The sequence below is a fragment of the Nilaparvata lugens genome, chromosome 1, assembly GCF_014356525.2.
Source record: "Nilaparvata lugens isolate BPH chromosome 1, ASM1435652v1, whole genome shotgun sequence".
NCBI classification, from domain to species: Eukaryota; Metazoa; Arthropoda; class Insecta; order Hemiptera; family Delphacidae; genus Nilaparvata; species Nilaparvata lugens.
Window position 1 is genome coordinate 95,043,403 of NC_052504.1, and position 11,365 is coordinate 95,054,767.

The 11,365-nt window shown below is 35.7% G+C and overlaps 2 protein-coding genes across 2 annotated transcripts in view; one reads left to right on the forward strand and one right to left on the reverse strand.

Moving 5' to 3' along the window:
• Positions 1-1,297, reverse strand: part of LOC111053313 (arfGAP with SH3 domain, ANK repeat and PH domain-containing protein) — an 83,707-nt gene extending 82,410 nt beyond the window's left edge. The window contains 1 exon segment of the mRNA XM_039419675.1: positions 1,138-1,297. Coding sequence (XP_039275609.1) covers positions 1,138-1,263 — 126 coding nt within the window. The 5' untranslated portion in view covers positions 1,264-1,297.
• A 232-nt stretch (positions 1,298-1,529) lies between these two features.
• On the forward strand, positions 1,530-10,971 carry LOC111060205 (uncharacterized protein C1orf50 homolog). Its single transcript, XM_022347852.2, has 4 exons — positions 1,530-2,142; positions 5,934-6,046; positions 7,317-7,535; positions 8,765-10,971. The coding sequence occupies exons 1-4, from the start codon at positions 2,088-2,090 to the stop codon at positions 8,951-8,953; spliced, it is 576 nt and encodes a 191-aa protein (XP_022203544.2). The 5' UTR covers positions 1,530-2,087; the 3' UTR covers positions 8,954-10,971.
• The last annotated feature ends 394 nt before the right edge of the window (positions 10,972-11,365 follow it).

The window sequence follows — 11,365 nt, forward strand, 5'->3', positions numbered from 1 at the left end:
GGTGAAGACCACAGAAGTATCAAGTAAGTAAGGTCTGCGCTGATTCGTTATCACTCAGGTCAGACAATTTGGCAGATACACCTCCACCTGCGTCTGTAGTCGGAGGGGTGACCACTTGAGGATCTGAATTCACTAGGCTACATCTTTATGAGGGGGTTTATATCAATTATATACAGAAATACAATGTCTAAACTACAATATTGGTTCTTCATTTCTTTCTGTCAGAATACTCAAACAATTGTCATTTCACATCTGTCTTACCCAAAACGCGAGATTTTAGCAAACCTCAATTCTCACAAGGGAATTATAAGTTACAAGCATTATATGGTACAGGAAAATCTTCACAGGGCCTCCACATTTAGATCTGCATGTGGATCAACTATTGGGTACATTGACATTTTGACCAGATACTCGACTACCGTCGTTTTGAGGGTAATACCTACGGTTTGTTACTTTCACTACTATGACATGAGTGATGATAAACTCTTTCTGACTTTTGTTGGTATCAATCCATTATAGGTCTATTGATGATAAAACTTAATAGGACATAAGTTAAAAATTTTTCTACCACCAAACAGAAAAGTACTAGACTACTTAGGCAAGGTTAGGTTACTTGATGTAATGCGGATTTTACTAATAAATGGTGTTGAAAATGCACAAAAATAAAAGTACCGTACCGTACGTTTATCATGACAATTGAAGGATTTTGAAAGTCCTTATTCTTATATTCAACAATTTATAGACATTTTATGAGTCAATGCTCATTTTGAGAATTTATTTACAGAAATGAATCTTAAATACATTGCAATCTTACATGAAGGCAACTAATGAACTGAGATGTTAATTTCAAAAGTGGTAAAAAATTGTACAACGTTGAAAAATTTAAAAAGCATACAGATATATTACAGTATCTCATTTGAAAAAAGAGGAACATTCAAGCAATATTTTAATTGTCAATACAAATTTGAATAGGACTGGACCGTATGGTTATAAAATAGGCTAATTTACCATGAATTTTATAGATCAATGTACGCCTGTTTTCAAATTGGACATCTGTTAAATATTGACAGAAACAAGTGGTGGGCAGAGTTTTGGAAGAGATTAAAGAAGTAAACGTTTTATTGTAAGTAATAATACCTCTTCAAGAGTCGATATTGTATTCCTACATTGGCCCATTCGTGAAACAAACGTAGATGTTGTTGGGGAGTTATAGTCCTCCCGCGTTTCGTCCACAAACTCACCAACTCCTATTAGTACAGGCATTTTGATACTATTTTTTCACTTCAACTTCACTGAATATGTTTATTGAAAAGTAGCACTTCACTGAAATCCAACATTATCACAAAAATCTTCATTTTAGACATTGTTCCAGTTACCTTTGTCCGCTAATAAACACATTTCACGATCAGCAACTGCAACTGGCACTGGAGATTTCACTCTCCTTGCCCTTGTCAAACGCTTCTGTATTCCTTGATTTCGTCAATCTAGCAGAAGGCATATTTCAATATTCAACTAAATTATTTCATCATAAATGTTGATTTTATCAGAACCTCTTGAAAATGTTTTAATCAAATTTTCCAATTTTCTATCTATTCTCTCTCAGTAACAACTTTTATACTCAAAACATCAATAGCCAATTTTTCAAAAAATGTTGAAATAACTTGATATGAATATTTTCATAAATAAAATTATAAAATATACAATATTTGGTGTGTCCTACGATTTTTTAAGTATCCCAAAACATTTTATAGAGAACTTTTATGAATAATCTATTTTCTAATAATATCAAGTGTGCAGCGCGGCTCTTGATCGAAATTTAGGTTATGTTTATCTTTTGCGAGTTCTGCTTCTAATAGTTCTAATCCTGATTAATAATTATTTCTCTTATCAAATTCTATCGAAAATCACGGATTCCTAGTCCTCATAATTTATTACAAGTTTTTTCTCAATTGTCATAGATTACTTACTTCCCAATTATCTATTCAATTTACCTGCTGTTTTATTGTCTAGTTATATTAAAATGATTGTTTTGTTTTGATCGCTTTTTCAATTTGGCTCTATTAATCAAAGTTTTCTAAGATTACATCATGAAAAGATCGTTTGAATTCAACAACATTGTGGCTCCAGAAACTCACAGTAAAGGTAATACAGTATAGTGTAGTTTTTAGTATATTATTAAATTAATATTTTGACAATCTACATGTTGATGAATTGGGGAATTACACTAGGCAAATCTCCTTAGCGTGGCCTGAATTCGCTTGGCTGGCAGGTCTCTTGCTGCTATAGTGCTATTGAATTTTGTTTATCAGGCAAGGCCAGTTCTTGTTCTTCTCAGCCTCTCTTAATGTAGGGTACATCCAACGTATGGCTTCCTCTTTCCTACGCATCCTTGTATAAAACACATGAAAACTCTGCCTGGTGTCAAGCTTATCTACATTCGCAAGGGCCCTGCAAAGACCATGAAAAATATAGAGAGGAAAATACTATGATAAGTATCCTCTCTCCAACAAAGAGAGGACGGCAATGAGCCAGTCTATCAGCCCCACATATGATCTGCAAGGCCTTCTTCTGGATGAGCAGCAGTTCCAGCCCAGAAAACCAGGCAAAACAAAAGGTTGCTCTGAAAAAAGCTAAGTAACATACCTTAAGGTATGCATAAGAACATTACCTCTCAGCCCTCTCAGTAAGAAGACTACTCTGCTTAGCCTACAGCAAACAGCCTTCATAAGACAACCGCTTCCTGTCCAGGATCAAGTCAAGCATCTTCACCGGAGCATACACGTATCCCTCTCCATTTCTGAAGGTGAACACAATTAATTGTCTGTGTTTCCTCATCATTGAGGAGGTAGAGAACCAGTCTGTTGCAAACACCCTGGTCTCAAGCATAACTGCCCTCAACTCCTCTGTAGGCTACTGCTGCCCTTGTCAAAGAAGATCATGTTTTCTGCGAAGCAGACAGTCGTTCTGCCATCGACACATGCAACATCACTCACTGAAATCAGAAAAAGCAAAGAGCCCAAGACAGAACCCTGGGGAACTCTACAGTCATAGCAGTCTTTTCGATAGCATGCCAATGGCTAGCACTGCCTATCTGAGGCCCCCAGATAGACCTGGGGTGAAGGTCAACAAGTAACAAATTAATGTAGTCTGCAATCCAACATAGTATAACTGCGAGACCACATTAAACGTTTCCTGACGAGTCGACAGGGCAGTAAGCTCTCAGATTGGCTTGTTATCAGCTAATTCAAGATTCATTTACTGTATTGTCAGAACACTTCAACAAAAATGCATGACATAGTCAACAATTCAATAAAAAATTCTAAAATATAACAATAAAAGTTAATAGTCATCTTAGTCACATAGTTATATATACAAAAAAATAGGACAAAGATTAGCAAATTCTATATAATATAAGAAACATTTTTAAAACAGATTGGGTTGGTGTACAGGAATCAGCTGTTAATAAGCCAATCGGGAAGCTTTCCGCCGCGCCGACTTGTCTGAAAACGTCTAATGTGGTCTCACCCTAAGAGCCAAGCCACATAAAGCGTTTTTCAGGTGTTTTCAGACAAGTCGGCAGGGCGAGGAGCTATCCTATTATTGCTGCTTATCCCTCCTGATTCTCAAACGCCAACCCAATCAGCCAATCGGAGAGCTTCCTACCCTGTCGACTCGTCTGAAAATGCCTCAAAAAACGCTTCGTATGGCTTGGCCCTAGCATTGCTACTCAATCTTTGGTTTTACCTTTGAGTTTGAACTAACGTTCAACTCATTTACCTATATTTCAACTCATTTACCTATATTTCAACTCATTTACCTATATTTCAACTCATTTACCTGTATTTCAACTCATTTACCTACATTTATTATTCCTATTTAGGCCCAAGCATGAATGCCTCTCTCTTGGACCAGGAATATTTAGCAATATGGCAATTTGTAACTAGCCATCATCCAAGAACTCCTGAACACCACAGTGAGCCGCTCAAGTATTAGGTCACAACTCTTTCAAAAATATCCAAGTCCTAGCATTGCTTTATCCTTGTTGAGATAGCGTAGTGCAATTGCTAAGTCCAGTAGCATACCTGCGATCTCTAGAGGGGACCCTGGTGAAGTCAAACAGTTCTTGAGCCCTGGAGCAAACTTCATTTGAATTAGAATCACCATCTTTATAATAATAATAATGTTTCATTAACTCAAGAGCTTTTACAAACATAGAGTTTCGTCATACAGTAATTTAGAGTCAATACAATATTAATATAAGTTCCATTCCATAGTAATTGAGCACAATCTCTAAAATCGCAACTCTTTATATTGAACTTTTCTTCTTTCTATCATAATATTATTGAAAGTGTAGATAAGGCATATTGAATGCACTAAAATCTACTTTTAATTGTAACTGATTCTTTCTAGTTCAATTGTTAAAAGTTCACACTTTTTCCATGTTACTATGGAAAATATATTTATTTCAAGTACAGTCGTTAACTGTATTTGTGATTTGACCTACTATAAACATATAACTGAATTAAGATAAAACTAAGACAATGCAATCTCAGCCATATTAGAATAATACACACATACCGAAAGAAACAATATAAAAATATTCCATTAGCTGCAACAATTCTACCGCTTCAACCTTTAAGCGTAAAACGAGACTGAATTCCTGGTAAACTCAGGTTTACTAGAGATTGATAATGGTGTAACAACCGAATCCGGTCTTTCTATTTCTAATAAAATCTGTGGTTTTTTGTGTAGTTGAGAAGTTGATATTGTGTTAATTATTCATATTGAATGAAAAAGACTGAAAAATTGTCAAAAACCACTGATTTATTGATAACTAGCCGTCAGGCTCGCTTCGCTTGCCATATCCGTCTAGCCAGGGGGCTCCGCCCCCTGGAACCCCGACTGGATCGACCAAGAATGAAATCAGCAGACTCGCTTCGCTCGCCTGCATTTTTCATTTGAGCATTTTTATCATATGTTAGGACAATCCAGTCGGGGGCCAGACTAAACGGATATGGCGAGCGAAGCGAGCCTGACGGCTAGTAATATAATACTCCCAGGATTGAAGTAGCAGTGCCCAATCAATTTTTCCGCGATAAATGCATTTAAATCTTCAACTTGGTGCCAACCTAACAAAGTCAACTCAACTTGATGCCAACCTGACAAAATTATTAATTTAGTTGCCAGTTAACAACTGTTTCGAAGAGGTACTCTATCTAGATTATAGTTCTATAGTAACATATGATATGGAAATTTCAATTATAATTAAGAGATTAGGAGAAGAAGAATATACATGCTAAAAGACGAACTTTAAACCCTTAAAAACAACCCTTAGAGTTAAAATATTGCCAAAAGATTTCTTAGTGCGCCTCTAAAGGGCCAACTGAACATACCTACCAAATTTGAACGTTTTTGGTCCGGTAGATTTTTAGTACTGCGAGTGAGTGAGTGAGTGAGTCAGTCAGTCAGTCAGTCAGTGAGTGAGTGCCATTTCGCTTTTATATAATATATAGATTAGAAAAACCGGTTTCGGTTATTACAGCATTTTCAATCTCTGATAAACTAAAACTAAATACAAGAGCAGCAGAATTTCTACTAGTAGGCGAGCGGCAATGGGCATGCCCTTGACCAATAGCAGTACACGCCTACTAGTATAAATTCTGCTGCTCTTGTATTTAGTTTTAGTTTATCAGAGATTGACAATGGTGTAATAACCGAAACCGGTCTTTCTAATTATCAATAAATCAGTGGTTTTTGACAATTTTCCAGTCTTTTCCATACAAAATCTGTGGTTTTGAGAATTTTCTAGACCTTTTGTTCAATATGAATAATTACCACAATATCAACTAAACAGAAAGTAAGACTGAATTCAGTTGAAAGTGAACGGATTAGACAACTTTAAAAAACTAATTTTCGTCTTTTGGTTTTTTCAGTTCAATTAGTGGAAAGAAATGCAGAACCTTGTGGTTTGAAACTGAACAACGTAACGTCAGACATTAGAGATGTTTCTTTGGAGATTGCGGCACTTTCTGGAGAACTTGCTAAGGTAAAACCATATAGAAACAATAGCGTAAGTAGATATCCCATGGTATAGGGCGTTTATGTCGCAACTTTTACTGTTATCTCAAGCCGATTACTGTCGATTTTTATTGTTTTGACCGGGTAAGAGTGTATGAACGGCACAATATGAGAGACTAACAGCGTCATAAAGCTTCTCGGGGAAGAACAACGTGGACTATCAGCTTGAGATAACAGTAAAAGTTGCGACATAAACGCCCTATACCATGGGATATCTACTTACGATATTGTTTCTCTATAGTAAAACCATAAAGCAGCTACTGAATAAATCATAAAATATAAGTAAAACTACCTAATAAACATCTTCTGTATAAACTCAAATTAAATTTTATCAACTTCACATTTTATTTCCTCTTGCGCTTATGCTCACCATCAAATTGTATTATTCTGATCCAATTTTATCTGCAGCTGCAATTTTAACTGTCATCATTGTTAGATTAAGAAATTGTTAGCCAAAGTATTCTATTGTTTCTACAAGAATCTGAGTCTCAGAACCATTCTCATTGTAACAGTAAATTCACATTCTTTTCCAATTACCCTCAATAAAGGGGCAGATAAAGGGGCTGTAGAGTGTAACTTAACTTTTTGTGACTCTCATATCCATGTGAATTTGATGAGATACATCATAGAGTGTATTTATTTATTTTACTTTAAAGAAGTTAGAACTAAGTCTTTTAAATATAATTTTGTTCTAGTATTGTCACCAGTCAAATGAGTGTTACTCAAAAATTGATGTAATGTGACGATAAATAAATGAAATGAAATAAACTGAAATTCACTTCATTCATAAAAAATGTTGAGTGTATGGATTACAATTTGAATTTGATTGTCAGTTTGGTGGAAGGGTAAGCAATCCTGACTGGAAATTACGAGGTACTGGTTCGATTCCCGGGCTGAAAAATAATTTTTATTTTTTTTCACACGACATGCAGTCAAATAATTTGATTGAATGTCGTGTGAGAAACATAGAAAAAAGTGTGTTAATACATTGCAGCTCGGAATGGATCAAGAATCCATCATTTTAAAATAATTTTTGTAGCGCTCATTGAATTTCCATCTACCTGTTTACCTTGTTGTCAATATTTTCAGTAGCAGAAGTCTTCGGGGTTATTTACAGCAATTGAATATGATTTTCGTTTAATAATAATTATTTACATTTATAATTAATCGATGTTACAGTCTTCTATATTGATTATTGCATTTTTCGTGTTAGTCATTTTTGTAACCTTTTTTTACAGGCCGATCAATTAGCTCAAACAGTAGCATTTGGCAAATTGGAAATGGTCGCTGAACAGCTGAAATTTTTGAAGAGTCAGACTTACAGTGTTGTGGTGAAACTTCGTGAGGGCTTGAGCTTAAATCATGTCGCTTGCAATTTCAAAAAGATTCCAGGCAGCATCTACCATTTATATCAGAGGCCTTCCGGACAAAAGTACTTTTCAATGCTCTCTCCAGAGGTGAGTTGGATAAATAACTACTGTATGTATTTAAAATTCTTTATTCTACAATGAGCTATTTGTAGAACAATGTGAGAACTGTAGAACTATCTATAGAATTGATTGATTGATTGAGTACTTTATTTATGTAGATTACAATATATACTGGCTTATACACTTATATACAATAGCTTACAATACAGCAAAATTATAGATGAATTTACATAATATAGACTAAGAGAATAATTATTGAACTATATATGATATGAAAAAGTAATTTGTAATATAATAACTATAGATAATTATATTTTTATGCATCTACATAAATTGGCGGAGCTTTGGACATATCAATGTCCATTCTTCGGAAAGAATATTAAAAATATCCTCCCCACTAACTCTCTACCAAAACAGAGACAATAAGTGATAGATATATTTTTTAAATTGAAACCTCCATCACTTAGCATAGTAAACAGATCACCACGGTTCTTATTCTCACTCATGGTAACAGACTGAAAGAGTCAATTATGTGATAATTATAATTATCAAAAAGTTGATGGGTTGGTGTGGTTTTGAAAAACCGGGGGATTCCCGGTCGTTAACCGGTTCAACATACTGTCAGAGCTGGAAATTCCATGTATTAATGATTTCAAAATTCGCCACAAGTTGAGATAAATCAATGGGACACTCTTTTAGAATCGGATAGGAAGGAATGATCGTTATAAAGCAAATTGTTATCGGAAAATAAACCGTTATCACTTCGATAGAGAGAGAGAGAGAGCATGACAAATAATGTGACTAGCAGTGATGACGTCACAAGGTAAACAGTGTACGTGTGTATAGGAGCCATGTATCACTCCCATTTGACCGCTGGGCGCAATCGGTGTATGTCCCTTCAAACACCGGTTTTTGAGTTGATGGGTTGAACCCGACAACCTGTCACCATACTTAGGAGGTTGACGGTGTGGCACCTAGACTTTAAGGAACAAGATTATCTTTTGTCGTTTGTGCTAACGACAACCTGTGACCAGTAGTTTTTGAAGGTGGCAGGTTGCCGGGGTGATACTTTGTTGGCAACAAAATATATTTATGAGGTGACAGGTTGTCGTCTTTGGCCAAAATGGTCGAAATGACGGTTGGATGACACTTTGAGGCGTTCCCATATAAATTATTAAGTACTAATTTAGTTCTTGTTGTGAACCTTGTCGTGTTCCCTTGAAATTATCAAGTACTAACTTAGAACTTTTTTCTAGGAATGGAACGGAGCTGCGCCTCATGATTTCCTCGGATCATTCAGACTAGAGCAGGACATGACGTGGACACCTGCATCAGAAATAGAAGCCAGGGACGCCTCTAGAGAGCCAAGTCTAAAATTGCTAAAGGCGGCCATTCTGTCCGAACCCAATTGTGATGCCATTTGTGACAAAATGGTTATTGACTAACAATAAGTATGGATTCTCAAAGGATTTTCAAGTGGCCTTGTGCTCAATATTGTATTTTAAAGTAGCTTAACTGTTTTATATCAAGGTCCGGTTGTACAGAAGCTTGTTGAATTTTAATCATGATTAAATGCTAATTGAAGAATGTTAAGTGACACATAACCTATCTACATTTGGACTGTTGTATAAATTAGAATTGGAACCGTTCTGGGCTTATAAGCCTGTGGTACTTTTCTGTAAGTTGTGCGATTATAAATTATTAAATAAATAAATGGATGAATGCCACAATAACCAATCAGAGAAGACTTTAAGGGCCGGTTGAATTCTAATAGTGATTAATTTCACGAGAACCAATCAGAAAAAGCTTTTTAAAAAAAAAGGCTTCTCTGATTGGTTCTTGAGGCATTTCACGATTTAAATTTAACAGGCTTTTGTGCAACCGAGCCTTAGTGTTTCATAAAGGAGTTGGCAATTTCGATGGTCAATAAAAACTTATTTAAATAAGATTCAGAGCTGTAACTAGTCTTGTTTGAAAGGAAACCATTTCAAGTTTTTACTCGAGAGTTTGTTAGAGATATGACGCGCCGTAACAAGTGCTAGGAGTATTTACGTAAAAATAATAATAATATCGAGTGACCTGGCTTGCTCAGATCTGGTATTCAGGTCGCAACTGATCAATTTCAGAGCCTCTGACATGACCTAACGACTGCTTTTTAGAGAAGCCGGGACCGACGAGTTAACGTGTCCATCCGAAACACGGGAGTGGCCCGGGAAACTAGTATTTAAAAATAGCTTCACTAATCCCTTCTCTGAACCTGAAAGTTCTACAACCTTTTTCCCCAAGAGAAACAAAATCACAGAGTTTGTTTACCTGGTTGTTTTGAGATAGTTTTCGATACCAAACATCAACCAACAATGAATAGATTGCCTCATGCAAGATGGAGCACCACAACACTATCTGTAATTCTTCATTAGATGCTACAAGAACCAATTTAATTTTAAGATACAGTGATATGACAATATCACTGTCTTCCAAGCCCAGACCTAGTGGAGGCATTCATTTTTAACGTTGACACATAAATACAGGGTGTTTGGAAAAGAACTCCCTAGTTTTAATGTGTCATAGAATCTGTATAAAGTGATATAGAATATTCTAGTTTGTAGTATTTGATTCAGCAACTGTCCAAGTTTTGTCCCCCTGCAGTTGCAGACCCACCAACAAGATGGCGCTCCTCCTCATTACAATAACCATGTGCGCGTGGCTCGAGACACTTGCTTTCCGGGAAGGTGGATAGGTAGAGATGGCCCAATTGCTTGGCCACCACGGAGCACGGACTTAGCCCCTCTGGACTCTCTCTTTTGGGGGCACATATAAAATGTTGTATACAGTGGAAAAATCCGAGACATAAACCATTTACGGGAAAGAATTGTCACGGCGGTTGGGACAGTTACACCTGATATGTTGGTAAATACATGGCGAGGACTTGAATATCGTCTCGACGAGTGCAGGGATCCCATAAGTGGATCCCATGTTGAAGTGTACTCATGTGGAACAAAACTTGAAGATTCTCTCTTTCATTGTATGTATTTGTTGATGTAGTTTTTCATTAATTTACACATTAAATTTATACCTAAAACTAGGGAGTTATTTTTCAAACACCCTGTACTGGCAGCTCTTTTTTAGGTGCAATTTTACACTATAACAAACTATTCTAGTAAGAACTTGATCTGTTTTCCTTTAAAACAATACCTTTTACAGATCTGTATCTTATCTAGATAAATTGTTATAAATCATCTAATCCTTTTTGAGGACACTCTATATTATTAGACGATCATGAATCATATTATATGATGAAGTACCTGGAACTGGCCATTCAATCTTGTATTTATTTCAGGCTACTGTATTTTTAGGGCGTGGAAATAATATTTCTGTGTAACAGTCTACTTTAATCATGCTCTTGAACTATTATTTTTATTGTATGAACTATGAAATGAATATAAATTGAATTATTTCCAATCTATATTTTTTGTCAGATCCTGTCAATTCACAACTTATATTTTCCTCAAATAACGACATTCACCATGTTTTACTAGAAATAGATTTTCAGTCAAGGTAATTTTTACTGATCTCATTTCAAATTTTCTAATTTTCATCAACAAAGCTAAATAGCTTTTAATACATCTTCCAAAGTATTGTTCAATTCATGGGGTATTTGATTCTTCAGAATAACAATTATTATAGGAATTTCTATTCAGTTTTTAAAAAATAGCCAAATTTAAATAGCTTCCTTCAAAATGGTAAAAAGTAAATTCGTATGGCTTTTGTTGGTGGGGAGTCCCTTGCGGGAAGGTTCCACCGCCTGAATATATCATTTAAGCCGTCAATGGGACTTACGACTGTCATACTTCAGCCGG

What these genes read in the sequence shown, in the direction of transcription:
- LOC111060205 (XM_022347852.2), top strand. Translation starts at nt 2,088, where the DNA reads ATGAAAAGATCGTTTGAATTCAACAACATTGTGGCTCCAGAAACTCAC. An exon ending in TTTCTGGAGAACTTGCTAAG is followed by an intron (nt 6,047 to 7,316) that starts GTAAAACCATAT and finishes CTTTTTTTACAG; the next exon opens with GCCGATCAATTAGCTCAAAC. An exon ending in TTTCAATGCTCTCTCCAGAG is followed by an intron (nt 7,536 to 8,764) that starts GTGAGTTGGATA and finishes ACTTTTTTCTAG; the next exon opens with GAATGGAACGGAGCTGCGCC.